Source organism: Pinus tabuliformis, chromosome 4_2 (genome assembly GCF_031772625.1).
Source record: "Pinus tabuliformis cultivar Carrire ecotype Pingquan chromosome 4_2, CPIR1, whole genome shotgun sequence".
In the NCBI taxonomy this organism is placed as follows: Eukaryota; Viridiplantae; Streptophyta; class Pinopsida; order Pinales; family Pinaceae; genus Pinus; species Pinus tabuliformis.
In genome coordinates this window covers 399,113,485-399,140,700 of record NC_142304.1, presented here as the reverse complement: position 1 = coordinate 399,140,700, position 27,216 = coordinate 399,113,485, and the positions used below count along the sequence as shown (strand labels likewise).

The 27,216-nt window shown below is 38.5% G+C and overlaps 1 protein-coding gene across 1 annotated transcript in view; it reads left to right on the top strand.

The window, feature by feature from the left end:
- Positions 1-27,216, top strand: part of LOC149169631 (C2 domain-containing protein At1g53590-like) — a 128,497-nt gene that overhangs the window by 12,177 nt on the left and 89,104 nt on the right. The window contains exons 3-7 of the mRNA XM_089428754.1: positions 900-995; positions 1,180-1,311; positions 24,256-24,408; positions 24,513-24,554; positions 24,760-24,835. Of these exons, the coding sequence (XP_089284880.1) occupies positions 900-995; positions 1,180-1,311; positions 24,256-24,408; positions 24,513-24,554; positions 24,760-24,835 (499 nt within the window). The remainder of the gene's footprint in view (positions 1-899; positions 996-1,179; positions 1,312-24,255; positions 24,409-24,512; positions 24,555-24,759; positions 24,836-27,216) is intronic.

The following is a 27,216-nucleotide window of genomic DNA, read 5'->3' as shown; positions in this document are numbered from 1 at the left end:
TGGTGATGGTACATACATTAAGTACCTCACTCATTATATTTAGTATTTTGTCAGTTATGTATTCACTTAGAATTTTCCATAATTAATTCATTTATCTTTCACTTGGTAATTTCATAATAAGTTAATATGTATATTAGTGCAGTACATTCGATGCGTGCATATGTAGCTATCATATGCATGCTTCGTATGAATGCTAATAATCGTGTTTTATCCGTAATCGAGATGGTCATTACATATGTTCTGATAACTGTCCCTTTACATGTACCCTGCTAAATAAGATAAGATAAATGTATTAGTGTCTGACAAATGACCACTAAAGTAGGTCAATGGGACTGTTCAGTACAATGATGTCTGTATCAAGCAGGAGCAGTAAAGCAGCTCCTATAGAAGCAGGAACTAAAAGAAGTCTGATCTAAAACCTAGAGAGCCAACTCTGAAGAGGGAGAGGTGATCCTGGAGAGAGATGTACAAGGTGAATAATTCTAGAATCTATGTCGTCAGTAGTATGAATTTACCCTGCTCTACCACAACCATCTCTCCTAACTTCTAATGTCGAATGGAGAAAACTCAAAATAGATGTGTCTGGGAAAAATGAGTTATATAACCTTTTACTCCTTTCATGAGATTCTGAAAACACATGTTGCAGAGACTACTTATTTCACTGTTTTAGGCATCACAAGAAAAATTGGTTCACTTGTACAGATCTTTGTATGACTTGATGGTATTCGCAGCCTACCAAGGTTTAGACCTATTGACCAACAATTCACATTCTTGAGCATCTTAGATTCTTAAGACAGATTATTTTTTTCATGTTTGTAACAACAGGATTTTAAGAGGGGTCTTGGCATAACATATTTTTGGTGATCTTATCTATAAGTTCTCGTGTTTACTGTCTACAGAAAAAAGCTACCATACAGCAACTGTACCTGGGAAGAAATCCTCCAGTGTTCACTGAAATGCGTGCTCTTAGCCAATCATCAGATGGTGACCACTTGGTACTATGCCACTTAATCTTATTATAATGTTTGATTAATTATTTTATAATTAGATGAAAGTAATTTCCCAAGTTTCTGTGCATATACTGTTTTCCACGGCTCTGGGGAATGAGAAATGCATTTTCATGAAATTTTCAAGTTTTTCTTCTATTTGACTAGATAACAATCTTTTTCTTGATGTCAGGTGCTGGATTTGGGGTTGAGTTTTCTTTCAGCCGAAGATATGAGTGCAGTCCTTTCAGTGCAAATGAGAAAGCGCCTTGGTTTTGGCATGCGGACAAACTTGCATATAACAGGGATGCATGTGGAAGGAAAGGTGTACTTACATGATAGCTTTGTTTTTTGATCTGTGACATGGAATGCACCTTTAATTTTTTTTTTTTTTTAATATATGGTATAAGCCAACCGTAATGAGATTCACTTTTGCAATGAAAGTGAGTGCAGCTGATCTAAACGAGACAACTAAGGGCACTTCAGTTTAAGTGAATACTTATGGCTCCCAATTTTCTTGACACTATACACAAGAAGGCCTTGAATTAAATATGGACTTGGAAATTTTCATTTTGACTGATTAGCATATGGCATTGCAATTTTGAAAGAATATCTTTAACATCTCTAAGGGATGGCACAATTGTTCTAAAAAATGATTGTAATGATATTTCTCCCTTGGAGAGACAATCATAAACAAAAAGACGATTGCTTTCTCACAATGTTATAAGAACACGAATTTACAAACAAGAAGATAGACCACCTCCATATCTTTTGCTCTATTTTAGGCACTTGAATTGAGTCTGCCAAGATCCAGTGATACAGAGAAAGTTGTTGGGACATGCCTGATTGGGTAGCTGAGCACAACTGGTTCGAGACTTAAAAAAATTGCTCCTCACTTCAGTTCAGAGTGTAGTTGACTGTGGGATTGGATGGATTCATCTCTATTGGCTGCAGAGTGGATTGTTGGTGGGGATCTTCATATGGTGAAGTGGAATGGAGATTGCTGTGGAGGTATAGGTTTTTTCCTCTAACTACATTACTATGAAGTTAGAAATGCCATCCATTGTAGATTAATCATTAGAGCATCAGCCATTTAGTACACACTAAATAGATAATGTAAACCATTTAGCAAATACAAACTTACAAAGTTTTAATCTAGATTCCAAATATAGGAATTAGACTATGATGTATGTCGTAGGTGCTTCCATGGGTCTTTGTAGAAGTGATAACAACCTGTGAAAGTACTTGTTGCCACACAATCTAGCAGGGCCCTAGGAGGGGAACCTATGGGACAACAACTAGAACAATTGACAACAATGGGACAAGGAACCACTATCACCTTAGTCGATGTCCCCTGCTCTTTACGGATTTTCACTGATGGGAGGAGTCCCGGTAAGAGGAAATCACTCGAAATGGATATGCCAATAACTAAGTATGGAGTGATTTCACAAGGCCCATTCAAGGGGAGACTCAAATAGGGCTGCTTGTCACACAAAGTGTCTAGGCACCGCGACAATGCTCAGAGTAAGGGTTGTCGTTCTTAATCCTTACTCACTCCGTTTAAACTCTCTCCTAGGCAAGTCAAGGGGGGTAGTCTCTAAGGTAAATGGATGAGGATAGCCTGTGGAACATGGGCTCTAGGAGGTTTTAATGATGAACAACTTGATGAATTTAAAGCAAGTCTCGGTTAATTAAGATAGATGGATTAAAATAAGACACAATTACAAGATATAAATGACTACAGATCACTGCCTTTAATATTTGCATTAACCATAGACTAAATAAAACAAGCTATCCAGAACAATTTTCCAACATGTGACAAATAGTGACAATCATGTATGATCAATGTAAACGCCCAAAATTGTATCATGCAAGAGATTCCAAATTTAAAATGATTTTCGTTAGGAATTCAGATCTAGAACATTTAACTTTCTCCTATAGCCAATATGATTTAAAACATTTATCGCACCTTGACCATAGAAAAATCATGAAAAATTAATTTAATCACCAAATAACACCAAGGAAATTTAAATTTGCGTTTCAATTATTCCTTAGGCAATTAGTTGAATGAAGAAATCAAAATCAAAGAGTTAATAAATTAAAATTTTAATGGGCCATAGGCCACATTAAAATTTTTAATGTGAATGCGCGAATACCTTTGATTTAATTCCTTAGTCACCAGAGTTTGATTTTTTTAGATTTTTTAAATGTTTTAGATTTCTTAAATTTTTATATTTTTAGGATTTTAGTTTTTTTTTTTTTAATGAAGATCACAATAAAATTAAAACCATAAATCAAAATAAAAAATAAGAATATTTAAATCAAATAATATATATATATATATATATAGATAGATATATGAAAATCAAAATCAAATAAAAAAAGTTAAAAAATAAAAGTCAAAACAACAAATTGAAAATAAAACAAAATGAAAAAATAAAGTCGAATTTAAAAAATAAAAGGGGCCTAACCTAAGTCGAAAATCAAATGAAATTAAAAAAAGGTATACACAACTAACCCTAATTGTGAAAAAATGTAAACAAATGAAACTTAAAAAAAAATTCGTAAGTGTTTCTTTGTTGTTGATGTAGGTCAGAGCTTGGAAGACGGCGACAAGGTTTCGAGCTGCAGCAGGGAGCTCGGGAAGGTTTTGACGGAGGGTTTAGTGTAGGGAAACTATGGCAGTGGCAGAGGGAGAGCGAGGGAGGATGAAGCAGGCCGACAGAGTGAAAAATGAATGTGTGTAGATACGTATGGATCGTGGTTGCATGGAGAAGAGGCAGGGAGCTGACAGAGCAGCGGATGAGGGACGCGGAGTTAGCAAGCAGGATAGAGAAGGGTGCAACGTTTGAGCAGCAAGTATATGGCAGGTTTGCGTGGAGAGAAGAGGAGTTGGAGCTGCAATGAAGGAGAACAGGCCGACAAGGAGACTTGGGCAGCGAATAAGGGGTCATGTTTTGGCAGGTTGCTGATGGAGATGACAGCAAGGGTTTTAAGCAGATTTGTCCAAAAATTTTGAATTTTTTCTGCAACAAAGAAAATAAAAACCCCAAGCAGCAGATAGGTAGCCAAAAAACTGAAGAAAAATTCGCAGATTGAAATGTTATACTTCTGCCTAAAATTTATCAATGAAGCTGTTATAGAAAATTCTCTGGATATAATTAAAATATTGAATCCACTTGCTTCAGATTTATCAATGAAAACCCTTAAAAAATTTCTCGAGATTTAAAAAAAAAGTTAAAACCTTGGACTGCAAAATCTTTTGAATAATCTCCTGCAAAATGATGTTGATGAACCACAGAGATCCATATCTTACCCTCCAGGGCCTAGATCTAGACTCTACACAATTTTCTTCTTCAGATTTGTAGCTGCATGACAACAAGAAAATGCCCAAATGATATATACAATGATAAAAACTAAAACCCAGAAAACCCAAGTCAGAAAACTGAAAATAATTACAGATCTATGCACATGAATGACAGATCTATCAGATCTAGGGAGTGTGAGTCCAACTCCGCTCCCAGATCTGATAATCTAAGGCTCTTAACAACCAGATTCATCAATTTCGCATGTAAAAAAAATTAATTTTTTTTAAGGTTTAAAGGAGGTGCTGAGCTCAAAACCCTTCATGCATCACCAATAAAAAATATCTTATGATAAGCCTGGGATCAAATTAAGTTGGGCTCTTCAGAAAACACAGATCGGGTGTTGGTTGGTCCAACTGAAAACTTCCCCTAACACCCGATGATCTAAAAATCAAGACTTTCTTGCAAAACTCAATTCAACCATCAAAATAGAACAAGAAACAATAATAAAATTCAGACAAATAGATATACCTGTAATTACGTTCAGAATTTAGATTATTATTCAAACCCCAACTACTAAGCAAGATACCTGTACTCAAATCACTCTTCACAAGCTATTATCAATGGATAAAAAAAATTTACGCATGAAAAACAACACATCTTACAGTATTTCCATGAAGAGAAACACCGGTGAAAATTAACCCCAAAGTCTTTCTTTATTATTCGAAAAAAATGATTACACGAGAGCTTTTCACTTAGCACATGACTCAAAGGTCAGATGAATTGACTGACAAATGACTTCCTATTTAAAGATAAATCCTCCAACGGCTAGTTCGATTGATCCTTGTCAAAGCAATCTTGACCGTTGATGAAGATCAAAATTTCTTTTTATCTCATCCGTTGAAATTTTAAATTCTTGAAGAAATTCGAATTTTTCAATTAAATGCATTTTAGTTAGCTCAAAAATAAAAAATTTGAGTTACTTTCCTAAAAAATTTGACTTTGACTTCCCAGGGACCAAAGGTTTAAAATTTAGTAAAATAATTAATTACCTTGGTCCCGAGACCTTTTAAATTTTGATGTTTAAGGAACAACAAATTTTGCTTTTCGGAGAATTTAAGTTTACCTAGGACCTAGAATTAATTAAAATTTTGGCTTAGGATTTTAATTAATTTTTGGCCAGAAAATTTAATTAATTAACCTATGAGGGGATAAATTATTTTTCCAACCCTCAAGACACTTTACATCATAATTTTCATATTTTTTGCATCTCAAGGGGGAAAACCCATTTGTAAAAGACCCTCATAGACTACCCATTTCTGCGACACAAATATAATCCAACAGACCAAACAATCTATAATAAAATAACCTAACCAAATAGCTAGGATTATTCCCAAGTCACTTTTACATAGACTCGATCTAGAACACTAGAACTCCCCTAAGATTCCAGTGACAAAATCCATTCCGGCTTTGGGGTAAAGACTGAAGGAAAACTCTGTCGACCATCCGAGAATGGCTCGGTGAAACAAAAAACTTTCCGGAATGTAGATCGTCACCAGAAAAGTAGGTTTACCTAGGTAATTACATACATGACACGGATTTGCTGAGATTATTTACATTATACGCATGCAGAAATGGTTTACAATATAACATGATGATCAGGCTGATGATGATAGTGGAACAACACAGACACGTCGATCAGGTGCTATCCCTTTTGCGAAAAAACGGGGTGTACTATTATGGATTGTTGACACGTAGTGGTCAACAGGGCTCAATGCTTCAAAGAAGCTAAAGGCTCTCCAAGAAAGACCTAGGAGGAAAATCTAGACTTAGGGCTTGAGATAGTCAATGATGATGAGTATGTCTAAGGTCAAGACTTCCAAGATGAGATAGGACCTCTCAAGAAGCTTTGCAAGATGATTGGACACCTTAAATAGGCTTTCGCTTTCCTTGAGAGACCTAATTTAGGGCTTACGCTAGACCTAGGGTTTTTAGGATATGCGTGGGAAGAAATTCCTCCAAAGTATTCACTAGGTCAAGGTAAGACAGAGGAAAGGGTCTCTTAGGGTTTATTCCACTAAATACTAAGTTCATATGACCCTCAAGAAAGCCACCTATCCAAGAGATTCAAGCTAGGTTTCCCTTCTAGGGCACACCTAGGGCATCAAAGTTTATGGAGAATCCACCATGGGAACTCAACCAAATTTTGAGATCCTCTAGAGAAAACACTAAGGAAGAGTTCTACCAAACGAATTCCCATAATTCCTTCTCTATTGAAATTCATAAGATGCCCTAGCTAGCCGTCCAAAGGAAAGGGGCCGAAAATTTAGCGGAGAGAAAAGAAAGAGAAAGCAAGGGGTGATCACCAATGTTCATGGACTAGTGCCTACTTCCCTAGGCTTATGGAGTCTATGATGATCCAAAATTTGCCAAATTCGTCCTTAAGGAGGCTAAAGATGGATGCCCTTAGCAACCAAGCTTTAACATTTACCCACCCAAGATATATGGTCTTTCATGAAAGGAAAACAATTTTCAATCCACTAGGAACATTCATCTAATTGTCATGCAATGAGTAATGTTAGTTTTTGTAGCATCGGAGGTGTTTTAGTCTCGAAACTTTGTGGAGAGGCTAAAACACATGAGATCTCCATAACCTAGAAATCGTTTTTTGAAATTCCACTTAGAAGTGTCTCAATTAGATTGTTAGCCTATTTTTTAATGTTTCCTAAGTCTAAACTTAGGAAATCTAGTTAATTAATCAGAATTAATTGAGATAAGGTGAGAATCATCTAGAAACTGACATGGATCGACTCCGATATGATCTTGGCCCTTGATTAAGTTTTAATTTTAGCCATTGGAGGTCCAACACAAGATTATAAGAATCAATGGGTAGATGGAGAACGCACTTGAGACATTTGTGAGAACCACAAAGAGTTAGATTTCTTTGGAGAGTTCGATTTTCTAGAGGCAGTAGCTGGAAGAGTTCGAGACTTAGAAGCAAGCAGAGACAGAGGGGCAGAGACAGTGAAGCTGGAGGAAGATTTCCAGATCCGGTGAGTGCATTTGTAGAGAGGCTGAAATTTCTCTAGGAAGCTGTGGAGAGGTAGTGCACAAGCTTCAAAGGGTAGTTCGATTTGCTAATGGAAGAAGACATTTTCAGTTCTAGAGGCTGGGCAGAGTTTCCAGAGGGTCGGAGAAGCGTTTTCCTAGTCAGTAGCAGGCATGACGTCTTGATATGAAGTTGTTCCAGGCCGAGTGTGTGGCAGACTGTGCCAGGGTGACGTAGAAGCTGCATAGAGCTAGGCAGAGGACTTGCTTTTCGGTGTCAATGAAGTGACGATATTGCAGGGAGTGAGGGTAATTTCCCTCAGATTATTTTTGCCAGTATTATCTTTGCAGGATAGCCAGTATTTGACATCCAGATTATACTCAGAGAAATTCACTGCTGCTTAATAATAAAACCCTCAGCTGCTACATTGGTTTTCCCAAGTTGGGTTTTTGTGGGGATATTTTTCCAAAAATAACTGTGTCGATTTTTATGTATGTGTCCTAGAATTTTCTCTGTTTCCAACACTATTTTCTTCCACAATTTTATTTGTGAAGGTTGCAGTGTGATTTATTCGTTATTTTCCATAGCAAATAAATTGTTAAATTAATTAACAATTAGAAGAATTAATTCTAGTTGCTGCAATAGGATTTCAGATTTGAAATTTTCACAAGTAACATGTGCAATTTTCAACCAAACAATCTTTACAATGATATTCAACAAATTAGGGCACTAAAGATTTAGCTAGTTGCAATAATTCCAATCATTAGACATTATTCCAAGAAATTTTTTTAGTAAAATAGCCCTTACAAGATGACAAGAGATATATCCAACCATAGATCAAAGAAGTAGCTCCAAGAAAGATAAAAATCTAGCTTCCAAAGATATCAAAATACATCAAAGAGTCTCCAATTTTTCCAAGAAAAGATGTGAGAAATTCTTTTTACAAGAGAAGTCCAATCGATGATGATGCTCTCTCACAATGAGAGCTATTTCTATTTATATGAGACCTTTAAGAGGTCGGATTCCTATTCTAGGCCCCTAATATTATTTTCATGTGCAATAATAAGGCCTTGGTGACAAGCAAACCAAGTAGCTTCATAATTATGAATAAACCATCCAATAGTACGCTGAAAATGATGACATCATGATGAGATGAGGTCGTTGGAAGGACGCGTTGAGTCCTCTAAGTGCCAATTTGAGGGAGCGGGCTTCATAAATGATGCATAAGGGGATGGCTCGTTGATGTCCATGTAAGCTATCACGTGGTGCTCCGAAGTGGCTCCGGGGCACAAATACTGGTCTCATGGGTCTCTTGGTGAAAGTTAAGCTTGTAGACTTCTCCAAATCAGCGCACTGAAAATGGTGCTTGCCATCCCATGTCTCAAGGGTGAGAGAAACCTCCTCTGGGCCTTAGATCAGCTGCCAAACCATGTGTGCACTGGTAAGTCGGCTGGGGGCAATGTTGGTCCAAGTGCATCATCTCGTGAATAATGTGGGGCAATGAACAAGCTACTGAAGGTGCTGAGGGTGCCCATGAGATGAGATAATGCTCTATCAAAGATGCTCGGGAAAAATACATTTAGCACGTGGGCAAAAGCCAATACATGAGCTCTACCCCATCATCATGGCCATCACCCTGGTTACTACAGGTTCTATGAGACTTCTTCATCATATAGGAACCCATGATTGTCCCAACCCCTAGTGGGCGATGAACCGCCCCACCTTAAAAGGGGGAATTCACTGCTATATCTTGTGCATCATTCTCTAACCCATTGAGCCCCGAGCAATTAATCAAATAAAATCATAAAAAGGCAAAAGGCATAAAAATAAGGGTGGAAAAATCAAGGTTGGAGCACCTCATGTACCATGATTGCTCCCTCCTACACATTATAAACCCAAGTGTGGGCTTCCCTCTTATTAGCTACCCTTGTACCCTAACATGTGACTGAGGGCTGCCCCTTCTCATTCTCTACTCCATTCACCTACCTGCCACATGGCACCACCTTTTGACGGATGTACCTTAACTATATTATCCCCTTCAGAAGTAGAAATCACCTAATAAGACTATTGGTTAGCACCATTTGCAGTTTAGGAGACATTGGCACATCCTGGAACCCATTATGGAAGGACAGGCCATTATGAAGTCCCCACCTGTGGTCCATGATTAAGTAAGCTCATTTACTTGATTTCTCTAATGACTATTGTATTGGAAGGCTAGGGGACGCATTGGATCTTATGCAAGTTTGCAGATGGTTTCCATCTTGGGTTTGGTCTCCCTATACAAGGTCCTAATCCTCCAGAGGGATTAATTGGAACATGTAGGGTGGGCATTGAGAGCTATGGGCCTCGACAACAGCATATTGCACTCCATGGATCCCCACAACCATTCAAAGATTGCTCATGGTTCACTTATTGGACGAGGAGTATGCACCTGATCCATCATGCCCAACTGGCCCCAGATTTATACACTTGGCAGATGATGCAGGACTTGCACGATGATGTGACATCACCTACACTATCATCCTAGCTTTTGCAGGTGATCTATAGGCATCTTCGATTGTTTTGGAGATGCATGAGGATACTTGTGTGCCCCCACATGTCATTTGGAGCACCATGGGTTATTACAAGGGGCCATCCCTTGTCCATTGCTTTTGAGGGTCCTATTCTTCATTGTGGCACCCATGGACCTCATTAGGCCTCTTAGAGGTCCCTATGACATACATAGATTATTGTTTGACCTCTTGAGAGGCTTACATTTTCATTTATGAGCTAATTTGGTGGGCTTGTCACGAAAAGTTGAATTATTAGAACATTATTTTATTTTTGGGGCTTATGTAGGCCAAGGAGGCTAATTTGAATTCGTAAGTTGTGTATAAATACAAGTGAGATGAGCTCATTTGCTCATCATCAGTTTGATTTGGATCATTTTTCTCTCTTGAGATTTTCGCACTTTTTCTAGTGGATGAATTGACGCTTTATGGATGAATTTTGATGTGTGGACAATGTTGCACGAAGTGGGAGCGAAGCGGAAGCGCGGAAGCGTCATTTTCCAAAAATCTAGGAAGCGAAGCGTCCGCGGAAGCGTCTGCTATATATATATATATTTTTATATTTTTTTGCATTTATACTCAAAACAAACATCCCAAATACCAAATTAATTGTAGAAGACATGAAAACATGCATATTTTTGCATAAATCAAGATAGATATGGCATCCATGATTCCATTGTAGTTACTAGTATGTACAACAATCATCTATATTCTAGCTATTACAAACATACATCAAATTTTTAAGCATTACATGAATTTAGCAATTCAATTGTAAAATTAAATGGGAAAATTTTGATTTAAGCATTACATAATATCATCGAAACTCTGAAGTGCCTTGATCGAATTTCTATGTATGTGATGCAAAGTCCTTATCCTTGTAATATCATTGTTATGCGTCAAGATTTTGACAGTGAAACCTTCTCACCGAACCCTTATCATTGAGACTGTGTTAGGTACCAAGATCTTCTTATTGTGATGAAAACTTTCTCACTGTTGTGATACCAAATTTGTATCACTGTAGTTATACCAAAATCTATTGATGACTGTTCTTACTGTTGAGGCACCAAGACTGTGGTAGCACAAAACCTTTAATCTGCATTACCTTACTGTGGTACCCAAATTTTATTTCAGAGATAATTCGAGTTTCTGTGACTGCATCACTGCACTGAAGTGTGATCACTGTAATATCACCGAAGTGTGATCACTGTAATAGCATCGAAATCAAGGTAGCATCGAAACTGTGATAGGAATAACATTGAGTCACTGTAATACATAACAGAACTGTCTCCATTGCAATCTGCATTCATTGTGATACATAACAAAATTGAACCCAATATTCAACGCAATCTTCTATGAGATCCGAGATAGTAATCTCAGTCATATCACCGAAACTGCTCTCTAAAATCCTTACCCGAATCCCAGGAAGCGCATTAAAATTTTGGAATCGCGCTTCGGAAAAAATGGAATCGCGCTTCCTAGGGCGCTTCCGGAACGCTTCCGTACGGGACGCGATTCCGGCCTAGGATCCGCGGGGGGGGGGGGGCGCTTCCTGCAACACTGTGTGTGGATATTGGTCTATCTTCTCTTGGAGCTTCTCTCTTGTCAATTGTGAAAGGTTGGATATACTTTGTTACATGTAAGTACATGCTTTTTTAATGTTATTCTTGTTTACTTTTGTCATATACGTTGGACTAGGATTTTCGTTGTTCTAGTGCTAATTGCTGCATGCATTAACTTCTTAAAATTGTGGAATTTGTCTCTATTATAACATCTCTCAATGTATGGGCCATGTAATATGAGCAAAATCTCCTAGGGGTAATTCTATCAAAGAATTTGACCTTGATAAGCCATTTCTTTGGCAAGAAGTATAAAAGCTGCAAGGTTGCTTTTTCTTGACCTAGAAGGCTAGTGAAGTGATCTTGAGGTCTCCTTGACTGGGAACCAAGAAATCCTACTCATATTCATCATAGACTCCATTCTCCCAAAGATTAAGGCACTGATCTACCAAGGGTGGTCACTAAAAATCATATTCTTTCACCTCCTTCTAGGTCTAGCCAAGTTGGGGTACCTAGGGCATCAATTTCCTGACAAGCTAGCCATCAAAAACATTTGATCTCCTATGGTCTTTTGCGCTGGCCTTTCCTCAAGCTCTCCTCCAATTTTGAAGCCATTCCGACGGTGGAGTTGGGAGAAAAGCCAAGCCCTAGCTCCAGGATCAAACCTTGCCTTGCCATCCCCAAGGCTAGTACCTCATAGGGTCAAAACAACATCTTCAAGTGAAAATTCTTTCTTTGATCCTTTCCCCACCTTGTCTAGGGTAAGAATATCATTGGTTGCTACATTCTTTCCTCATACCCTAGACTGGGTCCACTTGGCCCCGTGTGGTCCCGCTCCTTTAAAAGACCATTCTTCAAGAACCATCTAGGATACCAATTCCAACAAGGATTTTAGGGATTGGGGAATTCCTTCACATGTCTTATCCCATAAGCCTAACCTTCAAATCCTCGCTTCCTTTCCCTAAAATACATAGTACCTTGCTTAGAAAGAAAGCAAGCTCTATCCTTCAAACTCTTATGGGAAAGGGTTTATTTGGGTCATTCATATCCATTGACTTATCCTTCATTGGTGACTCCATACATACCGGGTCTCTTTCCATCGGCGAAAGTTCGTAAATAGAAAGGAGCCTTAGCTGAGGTGACAATGGGCTAAGTCTCCATTTGTTGCCCTTGGCTTGGCATTTGCCCTTTAGGGATCCCCTTTAGGTCCCCTGCTAGTTTGAGCAGTAACATTTTTGGCGCTGTTGCCGGGGGCATGAAATGTGTTTTTTGTTCCCCATACGACATATTGACATATCATTATTGGTGATTCCATTGGAAGAACGAAGCCCTAGTTCTTCATTGAACTTTAAGGTCGATGCTTGTAGGGTGAAGCAAGCATTTTTCAAGGCATCTTTAATTTCACCCTGGCAACTCCTACATATGTTTCATGGATACCTCAAATAGGTTGTCATTCTTTCGTAAATTTCCCTTTTTGGACATTGCTAGCATCCCTGGACATCCTAATCATGTCGCGGGAAGAATGCTACGTGGAATGCCCGTGATTGATGGTGATCCACTCTCCGCAATTAACCATGTAGAAAGATTTAATGCACACTCTTCAAGAGAGTAGGTTGTCCACCAAGATGTCCTTATGCTATTATTCATGGGATCTCTCGGTGGTCATAACTCATGGCTACATGATCATGAACCTAGGAGCATCTCATCTATTGAAGTGTTCATTGATGGCTTTCTTAGACATTTTCAAGTACACCTTGCATTAAGCATCCAAGAGGAAGCCCTCATTGAGCATCATCAAGACATTAAGAATCTAGGTAATGAGCAAGAAGACAGGTCTGCATGATGAAAATGATGATTGTGAGGACACATGTGCTGGGAAGGATGAATTTATGGAAAGTGAAATTGAGACCAACCCTACCTTTCTGAAGGAGATTATTCCTGATGGATCTTCTTTTGAAAACCTTGAGAGAGATGATCCCATTACCTCTTTGAAAGATGACATTGAAGATTATTTCCGCATTGAAAAGGAGAAATCGGAAATTGTTGGTCCTCGATTTGATTCTGCTCCCATTTACGACATCGACAAGGAGGATGAGGATGAGATTGGTCTCCCCTTCCCCTCAGGCATTATTTACAATGACAGACCCATTAATACTCTTGGGAAGGAGAATCCTCATTTTCCTTTACACAAAGAGGGGCAGTTGGATGTAATCAATTTTCCTTTTAGGAGAAACTGAATCTTTGATACTAAGGAAATTGATAAGGCTCCTACCTCTCCTGAGTATGATTCTATGTTCAAATCACTTGAGCCTTTAGATTATGATTTTGGGAAAGCACAACCTATTGAATGTTGAAGAATCAAGGGCAATTAGGTGTAGTGTGATTCTTCTTGACTTGATAACAATTTGTGGAGTCTTTTTACTTTTCTTGTTAGCTTAATCTTCTTCTTCTTATTAATGCATGTGTGTGTACTTCATCAAACTGCTACCAAAAACATAAGAACAAGAACACAAGATGTTGGCTCTCTGCTAGGGCCAAAACCTCTCTTCTCTTGAGAGGAAAACCCTTTAGTAAGTTTCTCTTATTGAAGCTTCTTATTGATCAATGCCAAACCCTAGACCCTTGACAAGAATATCCTCTAGGCACAAGTCAAATCCTTCGTCTGTCTTACACTTTGTTTTCCAACACTTCGTTCCCTGGCACTTCGTCCTCCTTTTTCCTTCTTCGACTAGACATAGACCTTGTTTATGTGAGCTCTAGAAGAGATGCTTGTCTTTTATACTTAGTGAGATCCCTCACATATGGAGATACCTTCCCTTTTCTTGACTAATCGAGCTTCTTCTTGATGTGTAGTTGTAGGCTTGATGTGACAACATAGCAGCCTAGTTTCTCATACGCGTGGGTGGTTTCCTTGAATATTTGATTTCTTCTATCTTCGCTTGGGAGAGCCTCTTCTTCGCTCTAGTGGGAGGCCTTATAGGCCTAAGTTACTAGCCCAAACAATGAGAGATATGGGACTGATATGCTGCTGCTGTTATGACTGCAGAGAGGCCTCTTTTTCTCGCACGTGTGACTGTGTTTGACCCTTAGAACAACCCCTTAAACTTCGGTCTTGTCTTCTCCTTCTTCGCTGCACTAGAGGCTCCTTATACTCTACTTCTTTCACTCTTTTCTCGGCTTCTCTTGCTCGCTGATTTTAGAGGTGAGTTGCTTGCTTTTCATTGTGAGGGAGTGGACAGCCTCTATATATAGAGGATTGCCCCTCCTTTAGGCCGACATCATGATTGTAGGCCGACTTGTCTATTTCTTCTTCATTTTCATCGTTTAGCTTCCTTTTGGAGGACATTGCTGCATGGAGAGGACTTGCACTTGTCTTGGAGGTATTCCTTTGACCTTATACAATATTATACATAGTGTAATATGTCGTCTAAGGGCTTTCAACATTTTCTTTTGACTCCTTGACTCACCTATAGCACTTAACATGTGCTAGACCTATTTCAATGAGCAAGAAATTCATTGACATATATTATAAAAATAATATTTCTTTTCTTGAATAAGTACAAATATCAAAAGTACATTTATGAAGACCAAACCTAGTTACATTTCCTTCAACATTGAATACAATACTTTTTTCTCCCTTTTTCCTATTGGTCATCATCTTGGGTCTTCATCAAGTGATTCCCTCACCCCTGGTCATATGATCTCAAGTAACTGTGAGCCCTTTTCCCCTCCCGATGATAGTGTCAAGGAAAAGCCCATCACTGATTATACTTTTCCTCCTTGGATGCACCCTTGGGTTTTTGATCACTCCATAGTCTCCCCTCTCCAGTGTAATCATCATGTGCAACCTACTTGTGTTTCTCCATCTCATCGGCCTCCCTTTCCTGCTAATCATAACTCGATGAAGGCCATAAGCCATGACATAAATAATAAGGACAATGGTGGAAGTGATATGCCAGAGGTCGTCATCCATCGAAATTTTATGAGCTTGGTTGTTGACATCTCTATATTTTGGTTGCAAGAGAAGATCTCATGGACTAGTTTACATCCTTTCCTTAGTTCTTCTCACATAATCATCAATATGTGGGCATCATATTTTCCCACCTCCTGCCCACAACATCCTCCATGTGTTTGGGTTTGCATTCACTTTGGGACTTGCTGCATGAGTAATCATATAGGCAGACATATTTATATTGACTTGATGATATGTTGGTTGCACTGACTTTATGATTACACTTAATAATAACTTCATCATATGCATGTTAGGATAGGATGCATTGCGTGCTCATTTCCACACTAGAATTAACGTCATATGATATTTCTCATGGTAGATATATGCATATTTGCATATTTTATTTTATGTTGATTTTATGGCTTGACATATTAGCATGGGCGATCAAGAGACGCCGTAGAAGTATGTTGCCCCGTGTTTTTCCATCTATTATATTTGCAGGGAATAGGTCTACAGTAACCAAGAGATTGTTGGAGTTCTTGTGACCTCCCGTTCGAGTAGCTTTGCCCACTTCTTCGAGAGATCACATCCCAGTTGGAGCCAGATGTTACCCACCATTTTGTGGGTAAGATCCTTAGGAGAATTTTTTCTCCAAGATGGTCCTCAGTGGATAGTGAGCAACCCCTTGCAGCCACTAGCTAGATCATTGTGCCATTTTCTCCGCCACCTGAGCCAACCATGTGGTCCCTTACCCATTTCCCATGATCGTATGTTTAAAGGTGGGCCTCCTGGATCTAAAGGCATGCCTTGTCATTTGGAAATTGAGTATTGTAGTTTTCTTATCATAGACACTTTTGGGCATGGATTAATGGGGGGATTTGGTGGAAAGAATGGGCTAGGTCTGTGCTTCTATCCCCTAGACCCCTCTTGGGAGTTAACCTTGGATTCTAGTCCCACGGGATCTCTTTTGCTGACCATGTGGTTCCAGGGATGGTATTTCACAGGAAACCTTGATTTTGGTTGCGTGGTCCTGCTCCCTTATCCACTTATATTATCCTCTTTCCACTCATTATTACCCCATTCATCATTTCTCCTCCCTGGGTCTGGATTCCTCCATTGGGTCCACATAGGGTTACCTTCCCCTTGCCCATACCCTGGGTCATGGCCTAGAATGAAGCCCAAAGGTTGATGCGGCAGAAAAGAAAGATAAAAGCATGTATGGCCACATTCAACAGGAAAATATACCATAAAATGCAAAAGATGGCCGGGACAAACACATTTAGCACGTGGGCAAAAGCCAATACATGAGCTCTACCCCATCATCATGGCCATCACCTTGGTTCTTACAGGTTCTATGAGCCTTCTTCATCATATAGGAACCCATGATTGTCCCAACCCTTGGTGGGCGATGAACCATCCCACCTTAAAAGGGGGAATTCACTGCTATATCTTATACATCATGCTCTAACCCCTTGAGCCTCGAGCAGTTAATAAAAGAAAATCATAAAAAGGAAAAAGGCATAAAAAGAAGGGTGGAAAAATCAAGGTCGGGGCACCTCATGTACCACGATTTCTCCTTCCTACACATTATAAACCCAAGTGTGGGCTTCCCTCTTATTAGCTACCCTTGTACCCCAACATGTGACCGAGGGATGCCCCTTTTCATTCCCTGGATGCCCCTTCTCATTCCCTACTCTGTTCACCTACCTGCCACATGCCACCATCTTTTGACGGATGTACCTTGACTATATTATCCCCTTTAAAAGTAGAAACCACCTAATAGGATTATTGGTTAACCCCATTTGAAGTTTAGGAGATATTGGCACATGTCGAAGCCCATTATGGAAGGGAAAGCCATTATGAAGTCCCCACGTGTCTCCATGATTAGTTAAGCTCATTTACTCGATTTCTCTAATGACCTGTTGTACTGAAACGCTGGGGGATGCATTGGATCTTTTGCAGGATTGCAGATGGTTTCCATCTTGGGTTTGGTCTCCCTATACAAGGTCCTAAACCTCCAGAGGGCTACATTGGCACCTTCCCCATCTTCAAGTGAAATTTTTTCTTTGATCCTTTCCCCACCTTGTCTAGGGTATGAATATCATTGGTTGTTACATTGTTCCTCATACCCTAGACTGGGTCCATTTGGCCTCGTGTGGTCCTGTTCCTTTGGAAGACCATTCTTCAAGAACCATATGGGATACCACTTCCAACAAGGATTTTAGGGATTGGGCAACTCCTTTACAAGTCTTATCCCATAAGCTGAACCCTCAAATCCTCGCTTCCTTTCTCTAGAATACATAGTAGCTTGCTTAAAAAACAATCCAGCTCTATCCTTCAAACTCTTCTAAGAAAGGGTTTATTTGGGTCACTCATATCCATTGACTTATCCTTCATTGGTGACTCCATACATACTAGGTCTTCTCTCATCGGTGAAAGTCCGTAAATAGAAGGGAGCCTTAGCTGAGGTGACAGTGAGCTAAGTCTTCATTTGTTGCTCTTGGCCTAACGTTTGCCCTTTAGATCTCTTGCTACTTTGAGTGGTAACAGGCCTACATGAAGGGACAAGTCGACCTCAAGATAGCAATTCGTACCCCTCACAAGCCTATAAATAAGAAGGAATTTGACCTCATTTGCACATTCTCTCAAGAAAGTTCAATTTCCTCAAGATAGAAGCTGGAAAAGGACGAAGAAGAATAAGAACTTCAAGATCGATGTTTTGGGTCTCTCTCTCTCTCTCTCGTTAAGGTTTCTACTGTTTCTGGGCTAGATGAAATTCTGAAGCTGCATCAAAGTTGAGAAGCTGTAAGGTCAAAGCTGTGAAGCTGCAAGGTCGAAGATGTGAAGCTGCAGATCGAAGCTATGAAGTTGCTAGGTCAAATCTGTTGAAGTTGCATCAAGGTCGAAGCTGTCAAGGTACTAGGTCGAAGTTGCTGAAGATGCTAGGTCAAAGTTTTAGAAATTGTTGTTGGGGTCGAAGTTGCTGGAAGGTCGAAGTATGTTGTTGGAAGCTGTGGAAGGAAAGCTGGTCAAGAAGGAAGGATGAGTTGGTCTTGGAGGGTCTTGGTCAAGGGTCATAGGTCTTGGAATTCATCGATTGAAGTTCTATAAGAAGAGAAGAATTATGGTGGGTTTTCCTCTTAGTTGGAGAGATCTTGGCCCTAACTGATCGCCTATATCTTGTGTCCTATTGTCTCATTGTTCTTTATGATTTGGTAGTTGTTTGACGACAGAGAACACTAATAATAATAAAGGAAAAAAGAAGTTAATCAAGTAAAGTAAAAATGCATCACAAACAATTATCAAAGTAAGAAAAATCATCTACACTTGTTGCCCCCTAAATTTCTCAACATGGTATCAGAGCTAAGGTGACTACATTAAGGAAGGGCAACATGAATAAGGATACTCAAGGGCCGAAGTATAAAGAGATCATCTTGGAAACTTCAAGAGCATCAATCATCAAGAAGGACTAACCTTCTCATCATATTGAAAGGGAATAATTAAGAGCATCAAAGAAGACCTCAAAACCCTAGCTCATCCAAAGAAGGGCTAAGCGTTCTTAGGAATCTCACACATTCTACAATCATTATCACAAGGAAGAGCGAAGCACTTTTGGGTCTTATTTTGTGAGCTATACTCTCCACATGCGTGAAGTATTAAGACATCCTTCTGCAGCAGCAAGTATCGAATTGCAACCACCATCAAGGATCAAGTTCAGTGCTAATAAAGGTCTCCTTTGCAAACTGAAATAACAAGAAAAAGAAGTCAATTCAAGCGAATTAGAAAGGAGGCAAAATTTGTCCATCTTCTAGCCACTCGTGTGAAATAGGGTTATTGCAGAAAAGGCCGAAATTACTAGACTACTACAAGAAGCTGAAATTCTGAAGAAGGGCTGAAATTTGAGGTTGTGAAATAAGTTTAACTAGCAAGGAAGAAAAGCAGGAAAAAGTGTTGTCATCATCATCAAGGAATCAATGTGATCTCCCTTTGAGCCAAGGATCACTATTGAAGGAAAACATTTAAACATCTTTTGTTATCTACATTCTCATCAAAATCAAGAAGGCATCAAGTTGAAGATTTCATCATCTAGGAGCATCTTCACTTGACAACTAAGTATTTCTATATCTATATTTGAATATGTCAAAATGACTCCATATTGCAAGGAGAGCAACAAATTCGTTGGGTCGTCAAACTTTCTTGCATGGAAGAAGAGGATAGATTTGATCCTCATAGAAAATGAAGTTGTTAATCATGTTAAGGGTTTAATTGTTGAACCGCCCGAAAGAAGAAGATCAATCTCTACAAAATGAAGATATCAAAAGAAGAAGGAATAGCCTCATACTTTATGAGGGTGTCAAAAATAAGAAGACCAACTCCAAGAGTTGGAAGAAATAATGTCTGACAAGGAAATGACTACCATAGTGCTCAATGCACTACCAAAGGAATGAGGCAACTTCACATCAAGCATCTATGGGAAGAAGGAAGCTACTCCATTCAATGAACTATGGTCATTGTGCAAAATCAAAGAAACAAGGCTGAAGGAAAAAATCGATGTAGGATCAAGCGAGCAAGCTCAAGCATTTGCTGCCATGGCTAGAAAAAAAGGGAAGTTTGGAAATCTTGGTCCTCAGAAAAAGAAGAAGAACATGTTGAAGGTTCAAAAGCTATGGTTGTCATGAATATGGGCACTACAAGAGAAATTGTGCAAAGCTCAAGAAGGAAAACAACAAAAGAGGAAGGGAATAAGCCCATATCACTGAAGAAGTGGAAGACGTTGAAAAGAAGAAATTCAAGGAGGAGGAAGTAAAAGATCTATACTATGATTGAGATATTCTTCCTCACCTAGTTCTTTTCAAGTTTTTGTTTCAGCTTTTTTGTTGTAAAGTATAACTATCATGATAGGAATCACTAGTATCATGATAGGATGCATCATGTTAGGAGATGGCATCATAGAAGCATAATATTGAAAGCAAGAGCTCGTGACATCATCATAAAAAAGCATGAAAGATAGCCGAAATAAAAGTCTATGGTTGTCACCTATAGAAGGATGTAGCTCTTGGTAACCTCATTAGAAGCATAAGTAGTACTTATGGGAAAAAGAAAGCCATCTAGTATAGAACTCATCATACATCATTCAAAAGGAGAATTTGTTGGATGAGGATGATCAAGATCCTCTGTTGGAATCTTCATCGGAATGGTCACCAACTGGAAGAAGCAAGTGTCTCGCCAGGAATTCCAACTTGTATGGGATTATGGGATGATGGTATGATGTCAAAAGAAGTGAAGCAGGTCAAGGGATTGGAGTTCTTTCAATCAAGGAAGCTTGGAAGGAAGTCTAGATGACCAAAAGAAAAAGACGAGGTATGTATACTTGTACTTGATAAAATAGAGTCATGTCATATGGTTGCAGATATCATGAAGAAGTGCTCTACCTCAAGAGCATGATCAAAAGAAAGGATCTCCTCCTGTGAAATGATGCATGAAGGCATGGTTCACACAATGACTAGATGAAGTCAACATAATATGTCATATGAAATATGAGGTCGTTGACAAAGTCGAAGGAACTATGATTGGAAGTTCCAGGGAGGAAATGTGTGAATAAAGAAAGAAGAGATCATGAAAAATGCAACTATGGAGAAGGCAATCAACATCCATGGACTAGAAGATTTGACTATGATATCTCCATGGGAAAGATATGAAGATCTTGATAAAGTCTGAAAAAGAAAGAGACACTTGACGTTGTATATCTTTTTGGAGATGTGTCAATATATATGTAGGATGTTGATGCAAACAAGGAGATGTCATGATGAAGGACCATCACAAAGGTATTTTTTATTTAATGTTCATTTTCTATTCTTGAACAATATATGGATGGGATATTACAAGGCTACGAAAGGAAGAGCTGTAGATGTCATCTACAACTTGTTGGAAAATCAGAAAGGCAAAAATATTTTCTTATGTCGATAATTACTTGTGATATTTTTATGTTCTTATTAACTTTCTTGTGTTCTTCTTTTATCTTAGTTCATCTCATAGTTTTAAAATTTGGCCGATTCGAAACGGAAACGGCCGAGTTGATCCGTTTCATTGCCCAGAAATGTGACTCGGTGGAGGAAACGGTTCAGTAGGCCGAGTCAGCCATGACTCGGCCAACTCGGCCGTTTCCGTATTGACTCGGCCGAGTCATAACCAGCAGCCCGTAACCCCATCAAAACAACGATTTGACATTTTTTTAATGAAATTTTGAAGTGTTTGTTGATTGGTTTGGACTCCAATGTGTTTTATGAATTAGTTAAATGTTATTTGGGGTCCATTTCCCCCTCCCAAACCCTATTTAACACACTCAAATGCTCTCTACTATTGATATGCTATTCAAATTTCATGGTAATGTTAAATTCTTAAAGTAAAAGTGACATTCTCCTTAATCTTCATTTTCATCCTTTTACTTAAATTTTTAACATTACCATGAAATGACTCAGGATGTTTGAGAGTGGTTTCGGCCTCATTGGATTTCATATGGAGAAAGTAGAATCTTAGATTTCATTCAAAATCTAGCAGACTTATCAGTTTTTCAGGATTTCAGGATTGGAGGATTGCAATGTTTCCATTGAATTTTGTCATGTATTAGGGTATGGAACTCGTATTTAATCAAGAGCACCAATCCCCCTATGTACCTTGATGTTAGTGACATTGGTTGTCGAACTCCTCTGGGATTCGCTCCAAAACCAAGAGCTTCTGAAAATGTCGCTTCCGCTCCCGTTTTCGCTCTCGCTCCCCACTTTCGCTCCTGCTCCCAAGTAACACTGAGCCAGATGATGTTGGCAACTCTAGCAGTAGCCAGTAGTACTGGTCACATACTTTTGTTGTAGAGGCCATTTATAGCCTCCTTGGTTATGTGTTTTTGTTTTGATCTCTATATCATCATCGTGTATGTATTGGACAATGCACTGGGTGCCATTTTGATATAATTGATATATTCATGAGCCTACTTTGATCATATGTTGTCTTCTATCTATATTCTAATGCTGTGTGTTTGGAAACATGAATGGAAATCTTTAAAATTATGTGTTTTTATAAAAAATAAATATTTAATGTATTTTTTACAACGACCGAGTCATTGAAATCGAGCCGGCCGAGTTGATACCGAGTCGGAGTCGACCCTCGGCCGAGTCGGAGTCGGAGTCGACCCTCGGCCGAGTCGGAGTCGGAGTTTTAAAACATTGGTTCATCTAGCAATTGCCAAAACCATAACAAGAAGATCAAAGACACCAGATGTAGGCAACCAACCAAGGAAAAACCCCTATCTAGGGGAAAACCCAGTCAAGAACTCTTCCTTCAGTAGATACTAGACTCATATGACAGTGAGACAACCAAGACCCTAGACCAACAGACCTTCCTCCTCCACCACGTCAACCCTTCCTCTTTGTAAGTGTCAGCGCTTCAAAATGCAGCTACAATCCAGATGTTCGACTTTGATGCAGCTTCACAACCTCGACCTTTATGCAACAACTTCACAACTTCGACCTTGATGCAACAACTTCACAGCTTCGATCTTGATGCAACAAATTCACAGTTTCGACCTTGATGCAACAACTTCACAGCTTCAACCTTGATGCAACTATTTGACAGCTTTGATGTAGCTTCAGAATTTCGTTGCACATGAGAGAGAGAGAGAGACCCAAAAACTTCAATTCCAACTTCCTTCTTCAACTTCACTCTTTTTCTGCTCCCAGCTACTGCAATTCAAACTTGTGTGTGATATACTATCAAATGAGTTGAGTTGCTCCAATATATAGGCTTCTTTTGAGATCGAATTACCTTGATTGAGGCCGACTTGGTGGAGGAGGCCTAAATGACCTATTTTACAATAAAATAATTTTCTTTCTTGACAAATAATTCCCAAGAAGGGTTCTTTACAATATGACATGGCTAAGGACACTTGACATAAACCCTAGAGGTCTACAATGGAGACCTTCACCTAAAAACAATTGACCCAAGCATGTAACCCATGCTTTAATAAGTCAATTTCCATAATAATAAAATTTCTTTTTCTTTATTTTGATAAATACATTTCATTATTACTCAAGTACAATTATGAAGACTGAACCTAGTTACATCCTTCAAGTCTCCATCTTAACTAGGGAGGTATTCATAATTACATATATATAGAGGTACATGGAAGATTTGAAATTGAACTATGAAGAGTTCTAGCAAACTCAGTGCCATGGACTAGATTCTTGACCATGGCAATCTATTCAAGTGGGACTAAGATGGACTAAAGCTTTCAACCTCTCTAGGTACCATTAGGCTTACTTACTAACCATCAACCTAGGGAACTAGGTGCGTAATGCAAGGTCGAAGCTCTATGACCAACGAGACCCTCCCTACTTCGGAAACTAGACATCGACACATAGGCTCGCCAGATGCCCTCCCAGGAATTTTGTATTACACACGATGTCTCAACACTTCCGATTATTCAAATCGGTAACATCAAATATGCAAAACATGCTTCCAAAACTTTGAGAGATTTACCTGTACAGACACAACCCTCGAGATTTATATAAGATCATTTGCTCATTTGAATTTTATTTGATTGCCCTTAATGTTATCACTGTTATCGTTTGAAGTTAATTTTTATTTGCTGTCTGTTAATTGAACAGGCTATTGGACTCTGTTAAACCTGTTTCAAATTCATTATAACTCGCTTTCTTGATTTTCCTGTAATGATTTCTTAGATTCATTCTTGAACTTGTTCAATTGGTAATGCAGTGATTTTACATTTAAAGTTGATAAGCACAATATACTAAAGAGACGAGCAAATATTTTTCCCATTATGTCTGAAATTTGTAATGGGACAGGTTCGTGTGGGTGTGAGATTTCTTAGGGAAAAGCCATTCGTTAAACGAATACGTCTGTGCTTTGAGGAAGTCCCATACTTTCAAATGACAGTGAAGCCTATCTTCAGCCATGGTCTAGATGTTGCTGAACTTCCGGGGATTGCAGGTTGGCTGGTAAGTCTGTGACCTTTAATAACATAAGTTGGTGTTCCTGGAAACTGAATGAGGTATTGGGCTGCTGTAACTCAAACATTTCTTTGACCTGCGTGTTCTATCAGGATAAGATTTTGACTTATGCATTTGAACAATCATTGGTTGAGGTTAGTACTGCATTGTAAAAATTATTTTTACAAGTGTCTTTCTGTCAATCATATTTTCTGTTTATTTGCAAGGGATTAAGCCTATCTTAGAGAAATGTTGTTAATTGGAATGCGGATCACATTGATAAAATATATTTTCTTCCTTTCAACCTGAGTTTCTACGAACGTTTTGGAATCCTTCCACATACTTTTGTTTGCTATCCAGCCGAACATGCTTGTGATTGACGTGGAACAACTTCTCGGTGCTGCTCAATCATCTGAATTGGATCCAAAATCACTTGGTAACTTCTTAATCCTGTAAATGTTTAACTTGATTGGTAATGAATTCTATAAATTATAAGGCTTACAAAGAATGCCATTATACGAATTGCTCACAATACATGCTCTTGAAGATATTATAAGATGGGTCTTCACACTGTAACTGTTGCCATTTTTTTGGTCAGTTAGTTATTTTGTAAATTAACAAATATTTTAAAAGTAAGGTTTCAGTAGAATTCTTTACAGAAAATGGGAGTGCAATTAAATTCTATTTTATGTTATGGAATTATATGCATCACACATGTTGTGTGTGTGATTACGTTAAATTCTGAACATGGATATTTGTTGCCATGAATTCTGTTATTCCATACTTGATTATTCCACTGCAATTTTTGTTGCCATGAATTCTGTTATTCCATGCTTGGTTATCCCACTGCAATTTAATTATTTGCACCCATGTATGCATTTAAATGATTGTGGGCCTCATTGGATGGCCACCTCTGCTATGCTATGAGGCAATGGTCTTTGAATGCCTGGAATTTCAATGGCTTGATTGTGTCTCCTCATTCCATGGCTGCGAGTGCATAGAAAGGGATGCCACTCTAGCTTTATTGAGAAATCCAGTACTCCTCTCCTCATGCTACTTCTCAATAAATATGATTTTCCCTTGCGAGTCTTTAGTTTCATCTTGCTGTTTCTAAGTAATGCCATTCAATTATTCAATTTCCTCTTGCTTTTCATTAAATATCGTCTGCATATTCTCATCCTCACTATTTTTCCATTAAATATGCACCTGTCATATTGCCATCCACATATTCTTGTGCAATGAAGATTCTATCTCTTGCAATTTAGGTTAGAATCTTATACACTTCATGTTTTGTTGTGCCTTGAAGAATAATTTTATAGTCATTCTAATTTCTTTGTATCTTTCACGAAATTCCTATCAGCATAATACTAAATTTTGTACTCTTTCTTAACAATTTGACTAACTGATAGCAGATTCCTTTTCATGGGAGGAACATAGAAAACATTATTGACAGTTTTTGTATGTAGTCCTGCAATGTTATGGAAACATTGTCCAATCCTTTGACTTGAAGGTAAATACCATTTCCAAGAACCACTTCCTTACGCCCACTGTCATCTTTAAACAATTTAATTTTTTTTATTGTACTTCATATGCTAATCAGAATCCAACTAATGCACATCACTCGAAGACGCTGAAGTTGATAGGACAAGGAACATGCTACCTTTTTCTTCTCATTCTTCTTTGGGGAGTAATTCTTGTTCCAATTCTCGTGACAGTGTCTTTCAAGGTGACTAATCTTTCCACAAGTAATTCCTTTTCTCATTCAAATTTAGTTTCTCAAAATAAAGGTGTCACCAATTTAATAAAAGAAATTAAGCTCAAAAGACTTTTGTAAATAGCTATTACCTTCAAGCGTTCTTCTTCTCTCCTTTTAAAGCTCTATGCCTCATCCCTACTCTTAAAACATTTAGTACACAAGCACCCTCATCCACAGATGACCACGTCTCTGCCCTTTTGTTAAAAAACAATAGAAATATGGACTCGGGGAGGATTGAGCCCTTGACCTCCCTCTCTCTAACCAAGAAACTTTACCAAAAGGACATAACTACTTTGTTGAAATCTGATGGGAGAAATTAAACTTATTGACAGAAACTTTTATTTATGACACAAAAAAATAGGGGCAAGGTTACAATCCTCACCCGTATGACAACTAGAAGTTTTAGTGGTGTCAGGGGCAGAACTTAAATAATTACAAGTAAAATGACACTTTTCAAAAATAAAATACTTCACCTATCATGCTACAAAACCCTTGATACTTGTCTTATACAAGTAACTCCATTTACAAACTATGACCATCATGAGCCTGCAGTGCCTTCATGATTTGTCCACACTTCTTTCAAACAATGTCATGGTCAAAGACTAATGGATATATAAACAAACCATTAAAGATAACACCAAGAGCTATCAAAGGCATGGAGCCCTTGCCTTATTTCTATGATTTGTTCATTGAGGTTCACCTTCATGATTTCACACACTGCTGCCCACTTCAACATTGCTGCATGATAAAACCTCTGCACCATCTTAAACGGTAAGTACACAATGTTATGATGTGTGCAGACCTTTCTATATGCCCATGACCATTTTGTTGAAATTTCTAAGTATTACCCGTTAGAAATTTTATCTGTATTCTCTGGTTTATTTCACCTACTTGTTTAATTACTAACAAGTTATTTAACCATATAAACATTGAAATAAACACAATACAGTCTCAACCATCCACAAATCAACAGCTGAAAGAAATAGACAAACACACAAGTGACACCGTTATTTTTGGACAATTGTCCCCGGAAAAAACCCAACTTGGGAAAATAGGTGCAG